Below are 24060 nucleotides of genomic sequence, written 5' to 3' on the forward strand. Positions count from 1 at the left end.
CAGGTGATGTCGTGGATTGCGGACAATGCTTCTAGCCGTTTGTCCACCAGTTAGTCTTCCACGCAGTCCACCCATGTCACCGAAATCAGCACTCCTCCAGCTCCTCCACCTCAGCCTCCTTGCCCCCAGTCTGCCCCCTCCCAGAAAAATTTGGCATTTGAACCGGCATACTCTGAGGAACTGTTTTCTGGACCCTTCCCAGAGTCACAAACCACTTGTCCGGTTGCTGCTGAGCTCTTTTCCGATGCCCAGGTTTTCCACCGGTCGCAGTCTGTGGGTGATGATGACATTGTAAAGAGGTGTCGGACGATGAGGAGACACGGTTGTTAGACAGTGGTGAAGTTGTTGTCAGGGCAGGAAGTCCGAGGGGGGAGCAGACTGAGGGATTGGAGGATGATGAGGTGACAGACCCAAGCTGGGTTGATAGGCCGGGTGAACACAGTGCTTCTAAGACGGTGGCGAGTCCTATAGCAGAACAGGTTGGAAGAGGCAGTGGTGGGGCCAGACAGAGAGGCAGGGCCAGAGCTGGTGCATCAGCGCCAAATGTTTCACGAAGTGAAGCTCCCGTGGCGAGGGCTAGATTTTTGGAAGTCTGGAGGTTCTTTAAGGAAACACCGGATGACTGACGGACTGTGGTGTGCAACCTGTGCCACACCAGGATCAGCAGGGGTTCCACCACTACTAGCTTAACCACCACCAGTATGCGCAGGTATATGACTACTAAACAACCCACTCAGTGGCACCAAGGCCATTTACCTCCGGCCGGGCACACCACTGCTCCTTCCCCTGTGTCATCTGCTGCCTCTGCTAGTCAGCCCCCTGCCCAGGACCCCGGCCAAAACACCTCCCGTGCGAAAACCACACCTTCGCCTCCACGATCCTCCACAGCATCCACCAATGTCTCTATGCGCAGCGTTCAGCTGTCTATACCCCAGACGCTGGAGCGTAAGAGGAAATACAGTTCCACCCACCCACACGCCCAAGCCCTCAACGTCCACATCTCCAAATTACTCAGCCTGGAGATGCTGCCCTATAGGCTGGTAGAGACCGAGGCCTTTCGCGACCTCATGGCGGCAGCCGCCCCTCGGTATTCGGTCCCCAGCCGCCACTACATTTCCCAATGTGCCGTCCCAGCCCTGCACCAGCACGTGTCAGACAACATCATCCGTGCCCTGACCAACGCCATTTCTGACAAGGTCCACCTGACCACGGACACGTGGATGAGTGCTGCCGGGCAGGGCCACTATATAAGGCTGACGGCACATTGGGTTAACTTGGTGGAGGCTGGGACCAAGTCTGACCCTGGGGCTGCTCATATACTGCCAACGCCGAGGATTGTGGGGCCTACCTCAGTCCAGGTCTCTCAGACCTACTATGCCTCCTCCTCCCACCCCTCCTCCACCTCCTCCTCCGAATTACCATACGTGGGCATGGCGCCATCAGTCGGTAGCTCTACACACAGCAGGCGGTGCTCAAACTGCTGAGCCTAGGCGATAAAAGGCACACCACCCAAGAGCTATTATAGGACATCACGGCGCAGACTGATCTGTGGCTGGCACCGCTGAACCTGAAGCCAGGCATGGTTGTGTGTGACAACGGGCGTAACCTGGTGGCGGCTCTGCAACTCGGCAGACTGACACATGTGTCATGCCTGGCTCATGTGTTAAATCTCATAGTTCAGCGGTTCCTCAAGACATACCCCAATCTGTCTGATTTGCTCACAAAGGTGCGCCGCATATGTGCGCATTTCAGGAAGTCCAGCACAGATGCTGCCCCTCTCAGGGCAGCGCAGCGCCGCCTCCAACAGCCCGCTCACCGACTGTTGTGCAACGTGCCCACGAGGTGGAATTCCACATTAACCAGCAGCGCAGAGCGATTGTAGATTGCCAGATGTCAACTTCCACCAGAACTGGTAGTCAGGTCAGTAAGCTTCCTCAAGTCTACGATGAGGAGTTGACGTGGATGTCTGATATCTGTCAGGTGCTGAGTAACTTTGAGGAGTCAACACAGATGGTCAGTGGCGATGCCTCCATCATCAGCCTCACCATCCCGCTGCTTGGCCTGTTGAAAAACTCTCTGGTCAGCATGAAGTCGGAAGCTTTGCGCTCATCACAAGAGACGGGGGAAGAAGATTCCCTTGTTGATAGCCAAAGCACCCTCAGGTCTGTTTCTCAGCGCATATCGGAGGAGGTGGAGGAATATGAGGAGGAAGAGGAGGAGAATGTTGGCAAGACAGAAGTCCTTCACTGTTCAGCTTGTAAGGGCAGAAGAAGAGGAGTTGGAGGAGGAGGAAATGGAGGAGGAAATGGAGAGTCAGGCCAGTGAGGGGAGTGAATTCTTGCGCGTTGGGACTCTGGCGCATATGGCAGATTTCATGCTAGGCTGCCTATCCCGTGACCCTCGCGTTCAAAGAATTTATTCCAGCACCGATTACAGGGTATTCACTCTCCTGGACCCACGGTACAAGCAAAATCTTTCCAATCTCATCCCTGTAGAAGATAGGAGTTTGAGAATGCATGAATACCAGCAGGCCCTGGTGCACAAGCTGAAACAGTATTTCCCTTCTGACAGCGCTAGCGGCAGAAGGCGTACTTCTGCGGGACAAGTAGCGAGGGAGAGTAGGCGAGCAGGCAGCTTGTCCAGCACTGGCAGGGGTACGCTTTACAAGGCCTTTGCCAGTTTTATGTTACCCCAGAAAAACACTGTCACCTGTCCCCAGTCTCGGCAGAGTAGGGCTGATATTTACAGAAAGATGGTGAGGGAGTACGTGGGTGACCATACCATCGTCCTAAATGATCACACAGCTCCCTACAACTACTGGGTTTCAAAGCTGGACATGTGGCATGAACTGGCGCTGTACATCTTGGAGGTTCTTGCCTGTCCTGCCGCTAGCGTGTTGTCTGAGCGGGTTTTCAGTGCAGCTGGTGGCATCATCACCGATAAGCGTACACACCTGTCGACTGACAGCGCTGACAGGCTGACGCTTATCAAGATGAATAAAGCCTGGATTTCTCAGGATTTCCATTCTCCACCAGGTGAAAGAAGCTCAACCTGAATAATGTATGCACTCCTCCTCCTCATTTTCCTCCTTCTCCTCCTCTTTGTACACTAAAGCATAGGAAACTGGCTATTTTTTGCCAGGGCCAACTGGCTCTAGCTATAGTACTCTATGTATTTAATTTTTCTGGAGGGCCACCTACCCGGTCCTCTGGTTTGAAAACTTTTTTGGACTGCCACATACAGGCACTGAATCTATTTAATTTTTCTGGAGGACCACCTACCTGCTCCTCTGGTTTGAAAACCTTTTTGGACTGCCACATACAGGCACTCAATCTATTTAATTTTTCTGGACGGCCACCTACCTGCTCCTCCGGTTTGAAAACTTTTTTGGACTGCCACATACAGGCACTATCCAAATTTAATTGTCTCCATAGCAGCCTCCACACGTCGTCTTTATAGCTGCCTCCACATGTTGTCTCCATTGCTACCTCCACATGTCATCTCCATAGCTGCCTCCAAAAGTCGTCCATATAGCTGCCTCCATACATCATCCCCTTAGCAAACGAGCTGTGTCAGGCAGAATTTTGGGTTGTTTTAATGGCTTGTTAACTTTGTCGCCACCCTGCTGTGCTATCCACAAAATATACCGCCAAACTTTTATCTTCGACCGATATTATTTCAGCACTACTTGCGCATCTGTTTACGTTCCCCTCCCCCGCCATAACCAGGCCAATTACTTATAAGAACAGTACTACACTTGATCTTATACAGAAGGTTCTTAGAAGTGCTGTTTGTAGCCCCGCCTGCTTTGAAAATTATAATTTTTTTAAAGTAAACGCTTCAGGCCCCCAGGCCCATTTTGGGTGGGGAGGAGCCGAGAGACAGGGGCTTGGACAGGCAAAATTTTCGGGTGTTTCACCAGATACATAATGGAACTCGGCCCATCTGTCGCCGCCATGCGGGAGACCTGAAGTTCATAGCAGCACAATATGGATGCCCCATACTGTCGCTCTTAATCATGGAACCATTTCCGAAAAAAATTAAACAATAGAACCGCTATGCTATTCCATTATTCCTAGATGAAATATTCAAACGACCGCGCTTGCTTTGAAAATGATAATTTTTTCAAAGTAAACGCTTCTGGCCCCCAGGCCCATTTTGGGTGGGGAGGAGCCGAGAGGCAGGGGCTTGGACAGGAGAAAGCTCGCCTGGCAGCGGACCGCCAGCTCCATCGCAAGATTAGGCAGCCTCAGAGGCATCCATGCATGCTTTCCCTGCTGTTACCTGTCCATTTTGCCTCCACGATCCTCCACAGCGTCCACCAATGTCTCCATGCGCAACTTTCAACTGTCTATACCCCAGACGCTGCAGCGTGAGAGGAAATACAGCACATCATCCCCTTATCAAACAAGCTGTGTCAGGCAGAATTTTCGGGTGTTTCACCAGATACATAATGTATCTGTCGCCGCCATGCTGGAGACCTGAAGTTTCAATCATAGCAGCGCAATATAGATGCCCCATACTGTCGCTCTTAATCATGGAAGTCGTCTCCATGGCTGCCTCCACATGTCGTCCCCTTAGCAAACGAGCTGTGTCAGGCTCATTTTTCGGGTGTTTCACCAGATACGTTATGGAACTTGGTCACTATGTAGCCACCATGCTGTGTTATCGACTAAATATACCGTCAACCTTTTGTTCACATAGAAAATCATTTCAGCGCTTCTTGCTCACCTCCTTTGGTTCCTCTCTGCCGCCTTAACCAGGCAAAATACTGATACATACAGTGCTACACGTTATCCTCGCCAAAGGAATTTTTTAAATTGGTTTGAAGCCTGAGTCCATTTGGGGTATGTCGCCATGCCACTCTCTAGCCTGCCGCTGCTGCCTCTGCCTCTGCATGCCGTCCCCTATAGTGTCAGGGTCAATTATTGGATGTTTTAGATGCTATCTAGCCTCATTCGGTCACTCTGTCATCGCCATGCTGTTGCCCATAATTTTGGCATAATGGTGCGATTAAGCAGCCTCAGAGGCATCCATGCATGCTGCCCCTGCTGTTTCCTGTCCATTTCCGTGGTGCTCCATCATTATCTGAGGTTTCCAGGTGTTTGGCCAAGCTTCCCTGTGCAGAGCCTTGGTCCCCTTGAAAAATGCTCGAGTCTCCCATTGACTTCAATGGGGTTCGTTATTCGAAACAAACATGCAAGCATCAGAAAAAGTTCGACTCGAGTAACGAGCACTCGAGCATTTTAGTGCTCGCTCATCTCTAGTCACAACCCCCCAGTATATAGCCGGCCAGCCCCTGTAGTCTATAGCCTGCCAGACCCCTGTAGTCTAGAGCCTGCTAACCCCCTGTAGTCTAGTGCCTGCTAGCACCCTGTAGTCTATAGCCTGCCAGCCCCCTGTAGTCTATAGCCTGCCAGCCCCCTGTAGTCTAGAGCCTGCCAGCCCCCTGTAGTCTAGAGCCTGCCAGCCCCCTGTAGTCTAGAGCCTGCTAGCCCCCTGTAGGCTAGAGCCTGCTAGCACCCTGTAGTCTAGAGCCTGCCAGCCCTCTGTAGGATATAGCTTGTCAGCCCCCTGTAGTATATAGCCTGCTAGCCCCCTGTAGTCTAGAGCCTGCCTGCCCCTGTAGTATATAGCCTGCCAGCCCCTGTCTCCAAGTATATAGTCTGCAGCTCTTGCCCCCAGTAGATAGCCTGCAGCCCCTGCACCCAATATAATGCCTGTAGCAAAAAAACTAAATGTGTACTCACCTTCCGATGGCACCCCGGCAGGTCCTCTTCTATCCATCGCGGCTCCGACATCGGCTCCTTGTCACGGCGTGGTCCGTTGCAGGCATCGTGACATCAGCCGCTCGCTGACATCATAGTGTGTGCCAATGTCAGCGCACACATTCAAACATCAGCGTGCGACACGATGCCTGCCAGGGACTGCGCTGGGACAAGGAGCCAATGCCGGACCTGTGATGGATAGAAGAGTACCTACCGGGGGGCCGTCAGAATGCTAGTACATATTTAGTTTTTTCCTACATGCATTATATTGGGTGCCAGGGCCGCAATGGATAGAAGAGGACCTGCCGGGGTGGCCATCGGTAGGTGAGTACACTTGTTTTTTTCTTGACTCCAGTATAAGCCAAGTTAGGGTTTTTCAGCACATCTTTTTGTGCTGAAAAACTCTGCTTATACTTGAGTATATACTGTAAGAATGTTCTTAGTTGCTGGTAAGATTATGTCTTAGTCTGCTAGTAAACTGGCAGAAAAGGCATTATTAATCCCCCCAAATGTGTAAAAAAATCTCAAAATCCAGTTAAAGCATTTGCAAGTTATTTCCGCATAAAGTTACACATATAAGATTTTAAAAAATGGGGCCTGGCCAGGAAGTTTTCAATGTCAAAATCCTTAAAAGCCTTAAAACATGCAAATAAATATTAACCGAGCTATGATCCATCAACAGTGCAACATTTAGTTTACATTGAGAGAACTTAAAAGTAAATAGATTTAACTACCTAATATTGACTTTGGCAAATGTGAACCAGCAGCCTAGAGGTTATATGGTTAATGATTAGAGAGATTGTACCTTTCACAACAGGATGCTTCCTTTATACTATATAAAGGCATCTATAATGCTTTAGGTATCTGGGAAAGTGTTGAGGATCCAGGAATATTGTGAGTACATTTAATGGGTGATTTACATAAATACAAGATTGTTGGGGTTTTTAATTGGGATTGGGGTTCTTAATTTTGCATTTTATATAATGCCAAGAGATAAAATATGTTGGGTTACTTAGTTTCTGGATCATCAAATTGTCAAATACATTTTCACACTGTATCACCAGTGCCTGGTAGGCGATGGGTTATCTGTAGATTATATGATTGCCATATATTCTTACAAATAGCACTACACATGTTCAAGTTTTATGTGGCATTGATACATTAAGTGGGTATGCTGCTTTTTTAAGAAGAAGCTTAGCTTAGCTTTTACCCTAGTTCCAGTATTATGCCCTGTTGTCCTTTCATAACTGTGTGACCATTCCAAGGTAAACTGACAGAATAATATTCAGTTACAAATTCAACTGTAGTTGTACTGAAGTAGAATATTTTTCCTTTGCCTTTTAGAAACATGAGGGTTTTTGTGTTTTTTGGAGTCACCCTACTTTTTGTATTGGCTTTTGCTGATCATCATAAAGGCCATAATAAAGATAACAAAGATGACCATCATGACCACAAAGATGACCATGATGACCATGACCACCATGATCACAAAGATGAGAAAAGCAAGACAGGAGAACACCATGACAAGATGCACCACCATCACCATAATGAGTCCTTGCCCTGCCACAAGATAGCACCATACAATTCTAAATTTGCTTTTGACCTGTATCGGCAAGTAGCTCTAGATCATCCTTCTGAGAACATTGTCTTTTCACCTGTCAGTATCTCTACTGCATTTGCTTTCCTGTCCCTTGGTGCCAAGGCTCAAACCCATAAACAGATCATTGAAGCACTCAGTTTTAACACCTCTGAGATCTCAGAAGAAGACATTCATAAGGGGTTCCACCATCTTCTGCATCTCCTGAATGATGTGGACAGGGAGCTAAAGCTCAGCGGTGGGAATGCTCTCTTCATTTCCAAAGAGCACAAGATTCTCCAGACATTCTTGGATGAAGCCAAGACACGCTACCACTCCGAGGCCTTTTCTACTGATTTCAAAAACACAGAAGAAGCAAAAAAGCAGATCAACAGTTATGTGGAGAAAAACACTCAAGGCAAGATTGCTGACCTGCTGGACAGCATAGACCAGGACGCCATATTTGTCCTCATTAACTACATTTATTTTAAAGGTAAGGTACTTTATTTTACAAATTATTGTTGAGAAATAGGTTGCTGCAGATAGGCCATACTTCACTTATTGCTGGCACATTTTTTTTTGTTAAAGGAAACCTACCACTTCTGAAGGTAGGTATGAGATACAAACACCGGGCACCAGCTCAGGGTGAGCTGGTGCCGGTGCTTAGTCTCGTTAGTGTTAAAACCGCGGTATCGCGGTTTTAACACTTTTGAAACTTTCTAGCAGAAACTGCTTCGGCGCTGCGCGCGACCGTGCGCGCGCAACGCCTGCGGCGTTTCCAATGTAGGCGCGCGCACGATCGTGTGCACGAAGCGCCGAAGCAGTTTCTGCTAGAAAGTTTCAAAAGTGTTAAAACCGCGATACCGCGGTTTTAACACTAACGAGACTAAGCACCGGCACCAGCTCACCCTGAGCTGGTGCCCGGTGTTTGTATCTCATACCTACCTTCAGAAGTGGTAGGTTTCCTTTAAGTAGTGTCTGTCATATTTCACCACTCTACTACTAAATAATAAACTCTTATTATCCTTCTCTTTATTCTTTATAGCAAAATGGGAAAACCCATTTAACAGTGAATGGACCAAAGAGGGAGACTTCCATGTCAATGAGAATACAACTGTGAAGGCGTCTTTCATGAGCAGAACAGGAATGTACAATGTGGCTTTCAATGATGATGCTACTGTGATCTCCATACCCTATAAAGGAGGTGCCAATGCCTTATTCATCCTGCCAAATGAGGGGAAGTTGTCAGAAGTAGAGAACAATTTTAACACAGAAAAAATTAAAATATGGAAGAAATCAATGCACAAGCGGTAAGGGAGTATCTACCAGTCTGTCTATCTATCTATTAACGTATGCCATAGTCAGTCTTTATAGAGGCAGTGGTAAACAGTCTTTAACAATCTTTTCCTCTGGGTCTTAGGCAGCCATAGTCTGGAGCCAACTCTTTGAGGTCTTTGGAGTACAGGGAGGAGATGTAATAAAGCTATGGGACACTAATTCTGGGGATCTGTTTTCTTCTATGAGCTCTACTTTTGGAAATCTGGCATTTCCACCCTACAAAGTATACGCTGCTCCAACTAGTTGTCACTTAATATTGTACTAAAGAAATTTTGAAAATGAATGTCATAGTTTTTGGCTGTAGCTAGAGATTTTCCGTCAGGTCATGATTTCCTGAGATGAGTTGTTCTTGGACATTCATGTTGGATTCTCCAACAGTAATCAGCCAACACGTGTGTATCCCATCATCCATGATACCGTTCTACCATCTTACGTATTTCTTGTTAGAAATGCTCAACGTCTCATAAATTAGAACTGCTAGAGAGAAATGGAAGGTATTTTCGGAAATAAAAGGTCAAAAATACCAACAATAAGGTGAAAAACTCCAGATACTACAAAAAATGTTTATTCGTTCCCTAGTGTAATTCATAAAAATATATTTAACATAATAGCCTGTTTGAAAAACAGTTCATTTTCTGGTGAAACCTTTGCTTGAATTGATGGATTGTTACTTTTTTGGCATCACACTCATATATTGTACTTCTCGAAGACTCTTACAATGGTAAGAACATTGATCACCATACTGGTGATGATAGCAAAACTAAAAAATTCTTTGTACTATGACCAATGGGCGTTAAGGAGTTGGGATTTTTGCTTCACCAGTAAATCCAAAGATTTTTAAATTTTTTCACAAACTTTGTGTCTGTTAACAAGCTTCAAAGAGAAAGTGGGGCAGATTTACTTACCCGGTCCATTCGCGATCCAGCGGCGCGTTCTCTGCGCTGGATTCGGGTCCGGCCGGGATTTATTAAGGTAGTTCCTCCGCCGTCCACCAGGTGGCGCTGCTGTGCTGAAAAGCATCTGATCTGGAGTTCACCGGCTCGGGCTGAGTGAAGGTAAGTGCAAGTTCCGCGGCAGATTTTTTGTTTTAAATGCGGCGGTTTTTCCGAATCCGTCGGGTTTTCGTTCGGCCACGCCCCCCGATTTCTGTCGCGTGCATGCCAGCGCCAATGCGCCACAATCCGATCGCGTGCGCCAAAATCCCGGGGCAATTCAGGGGAAATCGGCGCAAATTGGAAATATTCGGGCAACATGTCGGGAAAACGCGAATCGGGCCCTTAGTAAATGACCCCCAGTATGTTTTTCCATAGAACAATCAATATTTGGGCCATGAAACATCTGCATATTAACTTATGACAAATATAGTTTATAAATTGGCTTTAATTTCTTTTTTAAATAGATTGGTGGATTTATTGCTCCCAAAATTCTCCATCTCTGGTACTATCAACCTTAAAGAAACACTAACCAAAATGGGACTAGTAGACGTTTTCTCAAACACCGCTGACCTGTCTGGTATTACAGGAGATGCCGACTCAAAGATTTCTAAGGTAAGTATTTCTAACTATCTATATAAAAATTGAAAAAGCAGGGGGCACTACAGACTGTAGATATACAATTCAAAGGTTACATTTATTCCATGTGCAATGGTTCAGTGTGAGACAACTTCATCAAGCTTGAATAAATGTCACCTTAGAATTGTATACCTACAGTCTGGAGTGCTGCCGGCTTTTACAATGTTTGTCTATTAGAGGCTTGCCTAGGCCGCCTCTCCTTTTTAGGAATCAGATCCACTTGGACATTGTATATCTATCTCCTAAGCATCAATTGAATTACATGGTCTAACCCATTAAGAATTTTTAAGTTATGCTTGTACCTAAGTATACTTTTCATCCATTCATATTCCATCTTCTTCTGATAACAGTTTTTCTCAACCTCCTTAGGCTATCCATAAAGCTGCAATCAGTGTTAATGAGAAGGGGACAGAAGCAGCAGCCGTTACAGCACTTGAGATAATTCCCATGATGCTTCCACCTCGCATTAATTTTAGCCGTCCTTTTATTATTTCAGTGTATGACCACAAATCCAAAAGTATCCTCTTCAATGGAAGAATTGTCAACCCCCAGAAATAATTCTCTCCCAAATTCTGCATCAATAAAATGTTATAGTGTAAAATGGTGTTCTTATTTACTTACAGTAAGCCATCTCTTGCCCCCTGGCATGAGATCACATAGCTTATCTGTCAATCCCGATGAACGAAATGGAAACTCCCCTAATAGTAAGGAGACCTGGAAAAAGGGATACATTTAAACTAAAGCTTAAAATCAATTCAGGAGAATATTCCTGGTCATCCATCACTGGTAATTGTTCAAGCTGCCCTTTAGCTATACTGTGACTCTGCTGAGCCAAAGGGCAGAGCTGTTATCAGCAGCAACTGCAGTTTTCAAGATTTTGATGTAAGCCAAGTCATTTTTGATGGAAGTACTTTTTATTGTTAAAGAGTAACTGTCATCTAAAAAAAACTTTTGATATGTTGAAGGGAATGCAATTTTAAGCCCTTCTGCAATTAGTTTTGTTGCCCCAATCTTACTTCCTTCACTGCTATTCAGCAGCCTTCCCTCTGTTATCAACCTCATTCAGTGATGCCTCAGATGGCCATTTCTAGGCACTTTCTGCCTACACTGGACTGAATACGGAGTGAGAATGTACATGTAAGACACACACCCTCTTCTCTCTGCTGTCAGCTGATTTCCTTAAGGCAGCTTTCAACACATATGCTGCCCGGAGCCCTAACTAATGTGATAATATCACACCTACACTCTTATCTCTCCCTGTACACCCTCAGCTTTCCCTACACTTGTATATAAACCAGGGCCGCTTCTGCCATGAGGTAGGATGAAGTTCCTGCCTCTGGCAGCAGATTGCGGACCCAACTGGTGGCAAGTAACTAGTACCAGGGATTTGTGAAACGCTGACAAGTCCATACTGTCTGAAAAAACAATTGCATTGGCACTTGAGAGACAGGACTGCCCGTGTACATCGCTCTACAGTACACAAGCCACAGTGCTTGATGGTGTCATCACACACTCCAACCTGTGTCTCTTCATAGAGAAAGTGGCTCCCGACGGGAGAAGAAGATAAAGTAGAGCAGCGGGGTAGAGCTGATTGGGGGTTCTGTAAATATGGGGGTGAATATAATGGGGAGAGATGTATATACTGTGGAGGGGCTGTAATTAATATGGCGGAAATAACAGGGCAGTTGCCATACTCACAATGGGCTAGGGAAAATACTTATAATAACATAACATTAAACAAATAAGGTTTGTAGTACAAAATTTCACAAGAAATATGATAAAACTGTGATTTTCCTTTAATGAATGAAGGGCAATAATGCAGCATGCACATACAGAGAAAAGATCAACACATTTTTATGCGTTGTGTCTTATTTATGATCAGGTCATGAATAAGATGCGACATGTCGAAATGCGTTGATCTTTACTCTGTATTTGTGTGCTGCATTGTTGTCCTTCACTCAATAAAGAAGAATCACAGCTTTATCGGATCTTTGTGAAATTTTGCGCTGAACATCTACTACAAACCTTCTTTTTCAATTGTGTGTCCGTGGACTCCGGACAGTGTTACATGCGCTACTTTCCAGATCTAGCTGATGGAGGTGTCAAGAGTAAAAGAGGGGTGAGTTGGCAATTTGTTTCTCATTAACAAAATACTGTATATACTCGTTTATAAAAAATGTGCTGAAAAAAATCAACTCGGCTTATACACTAGTCAATACACTTAAAAAAAAAAGCTTACATACTCACCCTTTGGCAGCCCAGATGCGCAGCGCTTCTCCCCCGATGTCATTGCGGCTCCTCTTCTGGCTTCCCGCGGCTCCTCTTCTTTCTTCTGTAACAGGCGGCAGGATGCGGCCATGTTATCTTACGGCCGGCGCATATTATGACATCGCCAGCTGCCGCGTCATACTATGCGCATGCCAGCTGGCTGTGTACTGCAGGGGCAGGCTGGGCTGGCGGTATACTACAGGGGGCAGGCTGGGCTGGCTGTATACTACAGGGGCAGGCTGGGCTGTCTGTATACTAGAGGGGGCAGGCTGGGCTGGCTGTATACTACAGGGGCAGGCTGGGCTGGCTGTATACTACAGGGGGCAATCTGGCTGTATACCACTGTGGGCATGCTGGCTATGAACTTGGGGGGAGGCTTTGACCAATGCATTTCCCACCCTCGGCTTATACTCAAGTCAATAGGTTTTCCCAGTTTTTTCCCAGTGGTAAAATTAGGGGTCGCGGCTTATACTCAGGTCGCCTTATACTCGAGTATATATGGCAATTAAGAAACAAATATAACAATAATTATAATAATAATAATAATGGCCCTTTAATGGTACTGTGAAATACTGCATGTGTTTCACTAGAAAGGACAGGCCAGATGAAATTAAGGCATTGGTCAATTATATCTCAAAGAATGTGTCATGTTTAGAGATGAGCGAACATACTCGTCCGAGCTTGATGCTCGGTCGAGCATTAGCGTACTCGAAACTGCTCGTTGCTCGGACGTATACTTCGCCCGCTCGAGAAAATGGCAACTCCCGCCGTTTTGCTTTTTGGCGGCCAGAAACAGAGCCAATCACAAGCCAGGAGACTCTGCACTCCACCCAGCATGACGTGGTACCCTTACACGTCGATAGCAGTGGTTGGCTGGCCAGATCAGGTGACCCTGGGATAGACTAGCCGCTGCCCGCGCTGCTCGGATCATTCTGTGTCTGGATGCCGCTAGGGAGAGAGCTGCTGCTGGTCAGGGAAAGCGTTAGGGTGTTCTATTAGCTTACTGTTAGGCAGGAGTGATTCTCCAAGAACCCAACAGCCCTTCTTAGGGCTACAATAACGTTATACTTTTTTTTTTTTATTTGCAGCTAGTACCATATTGTGAGGAATTTGCAGGGGGACTTGCTACCGTTGTGTTTAGCTCTTAGTGACACACATATCCACCTCAAACACCAAAGTGGGAAAATTTATTAGGGGTTTGATGGTTTGATTTCAATTAGGCACAGTCTGCCATTTACTTTTTATTTTACGTTTATTTTTTTAATAACTCAGTGTCATCTCATCTTGCATAGTAGTGTGCTTTCATACTTGGCTAGAAAATAGCCATAGGAGAATCCAAACGGCTTACTTACGCCTACAGTAGCGTTATATATATTTGATTTCTGGTTGATCTGCTGGTGGCTGTACTTGCTGCAGTGCATCTACTAGCAAATTGTGAGCAATTTGTAGTGAGACTTGCGACCGCTGTGTTTTGCGCTTAGTGACGCACATATCCATCGCAAAGACCGAAGTGGGAAAATTTATTAGGGGTTGGATTTCAATTAGGCACAGTCTGCCATTTCCTTTTTTATTTTACGTTTATTTTTTTAATAACTCAGCGTCATCTCATCTGGCATAGTAGTGTGCTTTCATACTTGGCTAGAAAATAGCCATAGGAGAATCCAAACGGCTTACTTACGCCTACAGTAGCGTTATATATATTTGATTTCTGGTTGATCTGCTGGTGGCTGTACTTGCTGCAGTGCATCTACTAGCAAATTGTGAGCATATTGTAGTGAGACTTGCGACCGCTGTGTTTTCCGCTTAGTGACGCACATATCCATCGCAAAGACCGAAGTGGGAAAATTTATTAGGGGTTGGATTTCAATTAGGCACAGTCTGCCATTTCCTTTTTTATTTTACGTTTATTTTTTTAATAACTCAGCGTCATCTCATCTGGCATAGTAGTGTGCTTTCATACTTGGCTAGAAAATAGCCATAGGAGACTCCAAACGGCTTACTTACGCCTACAGTAGCATTATATATATTTGATTTCTGGTTGATCTGCTGGTGGCTGTACTTGCTGCAGTGCATCTACTAGCAAATTGTGAGCAATTTGTAGCGAGACTTGCGACCGCTGTGTTTTGCGCTTAGTGACGCACATATCCATCGCAAAGACCGAAGTGGGAAAATTTATTAGGGGTTGGATTTCAATTAGGCACAGTCTGCCATTTCCTTTTTTATTTTACGTTTATTTTTTTAATAACTCAGCGTCATCTCATCTGGCATAGCAGTGTGCTTTCATACTTGGCTAGAAAATAGCCATAGCAATAGGATAGCATCGTTTGGTTTTAAAAACTAAAAAACACAAAAAAAAACAAAAAACACAAAAAAAAGTTAAAAAAAAATTAAAGTTATAACTCTCATTTTCAAAATGTTTAACCCGAGGGCTAGGGGTAGAGGACGAGGGCGGGGACGTGGGCGTCCAACTACTGCAGGGGTCAGAGGCCGTGGTCCTGGGCGGGGTGAGACACCACCTGCTTATGAGGGAGCAGGGGAACGCCGCAGAGCTACACTCCCTAGGTTCATGTCTGAAGTTACTGGGACTCGTGGTAGAGCACTGTTGAGGCCAGAACAGTGCGAACAGGTGATGTCGTGGATTGCCGACAATGCTTCGAGCAATTTGTCCACCAGTCAGTCTTCCACGCAGTCCACCCATGTCACCGAAATCGCCACTCCTCCAGCTCCTGCACCTCAGCCTCCTCCCCCCCAGTCTGCCCCCTCCCAGAAAAATTTGCCATTTGAACCGGCATACTCTGAGGAACTGTTTTCTGGACCCTTCCCACACTCATAAACCACTTGTCCGGTTGCTGCTGAGCAATTTTCCGATGCCCAGGTTTTCCACCAGTCACAGTCTGTGGGTGATGATGACCTTCTTGACGTAGTGGAAGAAGTGTGTAAAGAGGTGTCCGACGATGAGGAGACACGGTTGTCAGACAGTGGGGAAGTTGTTGTCAGGGCAGGAAGTCCGAGGGGGGAGCAGACTGAGGGATCGGAGGATGATGAGGTGACAGACCCAAGCTGGGTTGATAGGCCGGGTGAACACAGTGCTTCTGAGATGGAGGAGAGTCCTCGACCAGAACAGGTTGGAAGAGGCAGTGGTGGGGCCAGACAGAGAGGCAGGGCCAGAGCTGGTGCATCAGCGCCAAATGTGTCAACTAGTGAAGCTCCCGTGGCGAGGGCTCCTGCGGCGAGGGCTAGATTTTCAGAAGTCTGGAGGTTCTTTAAGGAAACACCGGATGACCGACGGACTGTGGTGTGCAACATTTGCCAAACCAGGATCAGCAGGGGTTCCACCACTAATAGCTTAACTACCACCAGTATGCGCAGGCATATGAATGCTAAACACCCCACTCAGTGGCAACAAGCCCGTTCACCTCCGGCCGTGCACACCACTGCTCCTTCCCCTGTGTCAGCTGATAGTCAGCCCCCTGCCCAGGACCCTGCCACAAAAACCCCATCCTCGCCTCCACGATCCTCCACAGCATCCACCAGCGTTCAGCTCTCCATACCCCAGACGCTGGAGCGGAAACGCAAATATAGTGCAACCCACCCGCACGCCCATGCCCTTAATGTCCACATCTCCAGATTGCTTAGCCTGGAGATGCTGCCCTATAGGCTAGTAGAGACCGAGGCCTTTCGCAACCTCATGGCGGCGGCCGCCCCTCGGTATTCGGTCCCCAGCCGCCACTACTTTTCCCGATGTGCCTTCCCAGCCCTGCACCAGCACGTGTCAGACAACATCATCCGTGCCCTGACCAACGCCGTTTCTGACAAGGTCCACCTGACCACGGACACGTGGACGAGTGCTGCCGGGCAGGGCCACTATATATCGCTGACGGCACATTGGGTTAACTTGGTGGAGGCTGGGACCGAGTCTGACCCTGCGGCTGGTGATATACTGCCGACGCCGAGGATTGCGGGGCCTACCTCGGTCCAGGTGTTTCAGGCCTACTATGCCTCCTCCTCCTCCCACCCCTCCTCCACCTCCTCCTCCGAACTACTATCCGTGGGCATGGCGCCATCAGTCGGTAGCTCTAGGCACAGCAGCAGTGCCGTCGCTAAGCGACAGCAGGCGGTGCTCAAACTGCTGAGCCTAGGCGATAAAAGGCACACCGCCCAAGAGCTATTACAGGGCATCACGGCGCAGACTGATCTGTGGCTGGCACCGCTGAACCTGAAGCCAGGCATGGTTGTGTGTGACAACGGCCGTAACCTGGTGGCGGCTCTGCAACTCGGCAGACTGACACATGTGCCATGCCTGGCCCATGTGTTAAATCTGATAGTTCAGCGTTTCCTCAAGACATACCCCAATCTGTCTGATTTGCTCACGAAGGTGCGCCGCATCTGTGCGCATTTCAGGAAGTCCAGCACAGATGCTGCCACTCTCAGGGCAGCGCAGCGCCGCCTCCAACTGCCTGCTCACCGACTGTTGTGCGACGTGCCCACGAGGTGGAATTCAACACTGACCATGTTATCCAGAGTTTACCAGCAGCGCCGAGCGATTGTAGACTGCCAGATGTCAACTTCCACCAGAACTGGTAGTCAGGTCAGTCAGCTTCCTCAAGTCTACAATGAGGAGTGGACGTGGATGTCTGATATCTGTCAGGTGCTGAGTAACTTTGAGGAGTCAACACAGATGGTCAGTGGCGATGCCGCCATCATCAGCCTCACCATCCCGCTGCTTGGCCTGTTGAAAAACTCTCTGATCAGCATGAAGTCGGAAGCTTTGCGCTCGTCACAAGAGACGGGGGAAGAAGATTCCCTTGTTGATAGCCAAAGCACCCTTAGGTCTGTTTCTCAGCGCATATCGGAGGAGGTGGAGGTGGAGGAGGATGAGGAGGAAGAGGAGGAGAATGTTGGCGAGACACAAGAGGGGACCATTGTTGAGTCCTTCACTGTTCAGCGTGTATGGGCAGAAGAAGAGGAGTTGGAGGAGTTGGAGGAGGAGGAAATGGACAGTCAGGCCAGTGAGGGGAGTGAATTCTTACGCGTTGGTACTCTGGCGCATATGGCAGATTTCATGCTAGGCTGCCTATCCCGTGACCCTCGCGTTCAAAGAATTTATTCCAGCACCGATTACTGGGTGTTCACTCTCCTGGACCCACGGTACAAGCAAAATCTTTCCACTCTCATCCCTGGAGAGGAAAGGAGTGTGAGAATGCATGAATACCAGCAGGCCCTGGTGCACAAGCTGAAACAGTATTTCCCTTCTGACAGCGCTAGCGGCAGAGTGCGTAGTTCTGCGGGACAAGTAGCGAGGGAGAGTAGGCGAGCAGGCAGCTTGTCCAGCACTGGCAAGGGTACGCTTTACAAGGCTTTTGCCAGCTTTATGTCACCCCAGCAAGACACTGTCACCTGTCCCCAGTCTCGGCAGAGTAGGGCTGATCTTTACAGAAAGATGGTGAGGGAGTACGTAGCTGACCATACCATCGTCCTAAATGATCACACAGCTCCCTACAACTACTGGGTTTCAAAGCTGGACATGTGGCACGAACTGGCGCTGTACGCCTTGGAGGTTCTTGCCTGCCCTGCCGCTAGCGTCTTGTCCGAACGGGTTTTCAGTGCAGCTGGTGGCATCATCACCGATAAGCGTACACGCCTGTCGACTGACAGCGCTGACAGGCTGACGCTTATTAAGATGAATAAAGCCTGGATTTCTCATAATTTCCAATCTCCACCAGGTGAAGGAAGCTCAACCTGAATAATTTATCCACTCCTCCTCCTCCTCATTTTCCTCCTTCTCCTCCTCTTTGTACAGTAAAGCAGAGGAAACTGGCTATTTTTTGACAGGGCCCACTGGCTCTAGCTATAGTACTTTATGCATTTAATTTTTCTGGAGGGCCACCGACCCGGTCCTCTGTTTTAAACAATTTTTGGGAGTGCCACCTACAGGCACTCAATCTATTCCATTTTTCTGGAGGGCCACCTACCTGCTCCTCTGGTTTGAAAAGTTTTTTGGACTGCCACATACAGGCACTCAATCTATTCAATTTTTCTGGAGGGCCACCTACCTGCTCCTCTGGTTTGAAAAGTTTTTTGGACTGCCACATACAGGCACTCAATCTATTCCATTTTCTGGAGGGCCACCTACCTGCTCCTCTGGTTTGAAAACTTTTTTGGACTGCCACATACAGGCACTCAATCTATTCCATTTTTCTGGAGGGCCACCTACCTGCTCCTCTGGTTTGAAAACTTTTTTGGACTGCCACATACAGGCACTCAATCTATTCCATTTTTCTGGAGGGCCACCTACCTGCTCCTCTGGTTTGAAAACTTTTTTGGACTGCCACATACAGGCACTCAATCTATTCCATTTTTCTGGAGGGCCACCTACCTGCTCCTCTGGTTTGAAAACTTTTTTGGACTGCCACATACAGGCACTCAATCTATTTCATTTTTCTGGAGGGCCACCTACCTGCTCCTCTGGTTTGAAAACTTTTTTGGACTGCCACATACAGGCACTCAATCTATTCCATTTTTCTGGAGGGCCACCTACCTGCTCCTCTGGTTTGAAAAGTTTTTTGGACTGCCACATACAGGCACTCAATCTATTCCATTTTTCTGGAGGGCCACCTACCTGCTCCTCTGGTTTGAAAACTTTTTTGGACTGCCACATACAGGCACTCAATCTATTCCATTTTCTGGAGGGCCACCTACCTGCTCCTCTGGTTTGAAAACTTTTTTGGACTGCCACATACAGGCACTCAATCTATTCAATTTTTCTGGAGGGCCACCTACCTGCTCCTCTGGTTTGAAAACTTTTTTGGACTGCCACATACAGGCACTCAATCTATTCCATTTTTCTGGAGGGCCACCTACCTGCTCCTCTGGTTTGAAAACTTTTTTGGACTGCCACATACAGGCACTCAATCTATTCAATTTTCCTGGAGGGCCACCTACCTGCTCCTCTGGTTTGAAAACTTTTTTGGACTGCCACATACAGGCACTCAATCTATTCAATTTTTCTGGAGGGCCACCTACCTGCTCCTCTGGTTTGAAAACTTTTTTGGACTGCCACATACAGGCACTCAATCTATTCAATTTTTCTGGAGGGCCACCTACCTGCTCCTCTGGTTTGAAAACTTTTTTGGACTGCCACATACAGGCACTCAATCTATTTCATTTTTCTGGAGGGCCACCTACCTGCTCCTCTGGTTTGAAAACTTTTTTGGACTGCCACATGCAGGCACTCAATCTATTTCATTTTTCTGGAGGGCCACCTACCTGCTCCTCTGGTTTGAAAACTTTTTTGGACTGCCACATACAGGCACTATCCAAATTAAATTGTCTCCATAGCAGCCTCCACACGTTGTCTCCATTGCTACCTCCAAAAGTCGTCCATATAGCTGCCTCCATACATCGTCCCTTTATCAAACGAGGTGTGTCAGGCAGAAATTTGGGTTGTTTTCATGGATTCCACATCAAAGTTGTTAACTTTGTCGCCACCCAGCTGTGTTATCCACAAAATATACTGGCAAACTTTTATCATTTACCAATATTATTTCAGCGCTTCTTGCGCTTCTGTTTACATTCCCCTCACCCGCCATATCCTAAACTTATAAGAACGCTACTACACTTGATCTTATACAAAAGGTTCTTAGAAGTGCTGTTTGGGGAGTAGCCTAGAGACACGGGCTTGGATTGGCGAAAGCTCGCCTGGCAGCGGAGCGCCAGCTCCATGCCAAGATCCAACTAACATAGTTTTAACTGCAGCACCTTTAATCTACTACTAGTTCACTGCCTCCATACATGGTCCCCTTATCAAACGAGCTGTGTCAGGCAGAATTTTGGGTTGTTTTCATGGCTTCCATGTTAACTTTGTCGCCACCCTGCTGTGTAATCCACAAAATATACTGGCAAACTTTTATCATGTACCGATATTATTTGAGCGCTTCTTGCTCACCTCCTTTGGTTCCTCTCTGCCACCCATTGGTTTGAAGCCTGAGTCCATTTAGGGTATGTCGCCATGCCACTCTCTAGCCTGCCGCTGCTGCCGCTGCCTCTGCATGCCGTCTCCTATAGTGTCAGGGTCAATTATTGGATGTTTTAGATGCTATGTAGCTTCATTCTGTCACTCTGTCATGGCCATGCTGTTGCCCATAGTTTTGGCATAATGGTGCGATTAAGCAGCCTCAGAGGCATCCATGCATGCTGCCCCTGCTGTTTCCTGTCCATTTCCGTGGTGTTTCCATCCTTTTCTGAGGTTCCCAGGTGTTTGGCCAAGCTTCCCTGTGCAGAGCCTTGGTCCCCTTGAAAAACGCTCGAGTCTCCCATTGACTTCAATGGGGCTCGTTATTCGAGACGAGCACTCGAGCATCGGGAAAAGTTCGTCTCGAATAACGAGTACCCGAGCATTTTAGTGCTCGCTCATCTCTAGTAATTACCGTATATATATATATATTTGTACACAGGAAGAATCAGTCTTATGATCCAACAATCGCTGGTGGCATTCACAAGCTGCTCGTGAGTATTGTATCTCCAGTCTTATGATCCATATTTTTAGATTTACAGAAAGCAACAATCAGGAGTACAACTGACTAGCCTCTACCTAATATTTAATATTTTAACACTAAAGGACTAAGCAATATAGGAGTAGTCAATTGTGATTCCAGCATTAAGAAGATTATTTATGATCATTAGGGCACTATTACCCATATATCTAAATACATATGTAGGACTAAGACTAAACAGAAATGCAAAACACATTTTTCCCCCCCAAAAAATCTGTAAACATAATTAAAAAGGTGATGCGTAACACTCTCAATAAAATATGACAATCAAAATAATCATTGGCACTGGCTATTATTTTCAAAGTGGCAGGTATATATGAACAGCCGATGGTGTTGTTGGCAAAGAAGTGTCCCATACAGTGATACTGATAGTATTGGTATCTCTATCATAATCTACACTACGCCGCGCTCCAAAACAACTGTAATACACATATATCTAACCTTATCTCTATTGCTAGGCTCCCACCGTGTCTTCGAACCTGTGAGGGTAATTATTTCTCTATGATGAGTCTCCTAAACTTAATTCTAAGTATCCCAGCCGGTGGCTGCTTCCAGAAACAAAGAAAATTATTTGGTTTAATCCGAGGGGTAACGTCACCACTTATTACAGAAGATAAACCATACTTTGTAAGTACTGAATTCACCCCTTGGATTACACCACGCAGTGATTTTTTTTTCTCTCTTTCTGAAAGTGGTTACCCGCCAGGGCTACACAGAACAGAGTTTGGGATATCCTGATTCAGGAGACACATTGGGGGGGATTTTACAGTTTCCGCCAGTCTCTAGCTGGAAAACATTAGTCTTTTGCTTGCTTAGATTTATCACTGTGATGATAAATTCTGGTGCAGCATATTACTGTCAGTTCCTACTTTAGACCTACTTTTAGTTGGTCAAAACTGTGAGGCAGACTCCACCCCTTTCCTTTCACTCCGCCTTAATCATACAAGTCGGAAATTTCTAACCTTAAAGCAATGGGATAAATGTGAAGTGTTACACTAAGGTATTCAGATGTCAGTCATTACTTACTTATGTTCTACAAAGAGAGTTTTAGTAAAGCATTTTTCTTTGCCTCTTAGAAATATGAAGGGCTTTCTGTGTTTTGGAGTAGCACTACTATTTGCATTGGCCTTTTCTGATCATCATAAAGATGACACCAATGGCCACCATGATCACAAAGATGGGCATCACAAGAAAGAAAATGACAGCAAGGAACACCATCACCATAATGAGTCGCTACCTTCTCACAAAATAGCAAAATACAATTGTAAATTTGCTTTTGACCTGTATCGGCAAGTAGCTCTAGATCATCCTTCTGAGAACATTGTCTTTTCACCTGTCAGTATCTCTACTGCATTTGCTTTTCTGTCCCTTGGTGCCAAGGCTCAGACCTATAAACAGATCATTGAAGCACTCAGTTTTAATACCTCTGAGATCTCTGAACAAGAAATTCATGAAGGTTTCGACCACCTTCTGCATCTCCTGAATGATGTGGAAAGGGAGCTAAAGCTCAGCGGTGGGAATGCTCTCTTCATTTCCAAAGAGCACAAGATTCTCCAGACATTCTTGGATGAAGCCAAGACACGCTACCACTCCGAGGCCTTTTCTACTGATTTCAAAAACACAGAAGAAGCAAAAAAGCAGATCAACAGTTATGTGGAGAAAAACACTCAAGGCAAGATTGCTGACCTGCTGGACAGCGTAGACCAGGACGCCATATTAGTCCTCATTAACTACATTTATTTTCAAGGTAAGGTACTTTATTTTACAAATTATTGTTGAGAAACAGGTTGCTGCAGATAGGTCATACATCACTTATTACTGGCAGGGTTTTTGTTATGTAGTGTCTGTCATATTTCACCAATCTTCCACTAAATAATAATCTCCTATTATCCTTGTCTTTATTCTTTATAGCAAAATGGGAAAACCCATTTAACAGTGAACGGACCAAAGAGGGAGACTTCCATGTCAATGAGAATACAACTGTGAAGGCATCTTTCATGAGCAGAACAGGAATGTACAATGTGGCTTTCAATGATGATGCTACTGTGGTCTCCATACCCTATAAAGGAGATACCAATGCCGTATTCATCCTGCCAAATGAGGGGAAGTTGTCAAAAGTAGAGAACAATTTTAACATAGAAAAAACTAAAACATGGAAGAAATCAATGCACAAGCGGTAAGGGAGTATCTACCAGTCTGTCTATCTATCTATTAATGTATGCCATAGTCAATCTTTATAGAGGCAGTGGTAAACAGTCTTTAACAGTCTTTTCCTCTGGGTCTTAGGCAGCCATAGTCTGGAGCCAACTCATTGAGGTCTATGGAGTACAGGGAGGAGATGTAATAAAGCTGTCATGTCATCTATTGAAACCGTTGGTTGTAATGATGCTTTTTTCTATATTGCTATGTATCTTCTATTGCAATTCTATCTCTGATGTATTTGATGTGACTGCTACATAGAAAACCGCAATAGAATTCGCAAGACAATTTCTATTAAGCCTCTTAGCCAAAAGGTTAAAATGTTTAAAATAATCTATGGGTGACACTCGTTTTGGTATCCAAGTAGTAGGAGAATATCAGCTCACCCGCTTAAGTTTAACCTGTGCTCAGATCTCCTCTCTGCTTGAGGAATTATTTTTCAAATGTGCATGTTCAGCATAAACATTGTCACTGAATGTCTGGATGATGAACTCTTTTGGTACCTTAAAAGTTGGAACTGTTTTTAAGTATTTATGGGACACTGATTCTGGAAATTATATTGTTTTCTCCAGTAAACTCTAGTAAGCTTTTGGAAATCTGGAATTTCCACCCTTCAAAGTATATGCTGCTCCAACTAGTCGTACAATTAATATTGTACTAAAGAAATTTTGAAAATGAATGTCATATTTTTTGGCTGTAGCTGGAGATTTGCCATCAGGTCATGATTTCCTGAGATGAGGTCTTCTTGGACATTAATGTTGGATTCTCCAACAGTAATCATCCAACAC

The 24060-nt window shown here is 46.1% G+C and overlaps 2 protein-coding genes across 4 annotated transcripts in view; both read left to right on the forward strand.

Moving 5' to 3' along the window:
* LOC140069954 (alpha-1-antitrypsin-like) overlaps positions 1–10854 on the forward strand; it is a 213224-nt gene extending 202370 nt beyond the window's left edge. The window contains exons 1-5 of one of the 2 annotated variants that reach the window (XM_072116267.1): positions 6532–6662; positions 7113–7837; positions 8390–8654; positions 10082–10229; positions 10623–10854. In XM_072116267.1, coding sequence (XP_071972368.1) covers positions 7117–7837; positions 8390–8654; positions 10082–10229; positions 10623–10811 — 1323 coding nt within the window. In that variant the 5' untranslated portion in view covers positions 6532–6662; positions 7113–7116 and the 3' untranslated portion in view covers positions 10812–10854. Of the gene's footprint in view, positions 1–6531; positions 6663–7112; positions 7838–8389; positions 8655–10081; positions 10230–10622 lie in introns of those variants that run through there. The other variant, XM_072116268.1, reaches the window with a different exon arrangement.
* Positions 1–24060, forward strand: part of LOC140069955 (alpha-1-antitrypsin-like) — a 65230-nt gene that overhangs the window by 39864 nt on the left and 1306 nt on the right. The window contains exons 1-3 of one of the 2 annotated variants that reach the window (XM_072116271.1): positions 21017–21026; positions 22150–22820; positions 22985–23249. In XM_072116271.1, coding sequence (XP_071972372.1) covers positions 22154–22820; positions 22985–23249 — 932 coding nt within the window. In that variant the 5' untranslated portion in view covers positions 21017–21026; positions 22150–22153. Of the gene's footprint in view, positions 1–21016; positions 21027–22149; positions 22821–22984; positions 23250–24060 lie in introns of those variants that run through there. The other variant, XM_072116269.1, reaches the window with a different exon arrangement.

The sequence above is a fragment of the Engystomops pustulosus genome, chromosome 7 (genome assembly GCF_040894005.1).
Source record: "Engystomops pustulosus chromosome 7, aEngPut4.maternal, whole genome shotgun sequence".
In the NCBI taxonomy this organism is placed as follows: domain Eukaryota; kingdom Metazoa; phylum Chordata; class Amphibia; order Anura; family Leptodactylidae; genus Engystomops; species Engystomops pustulosus.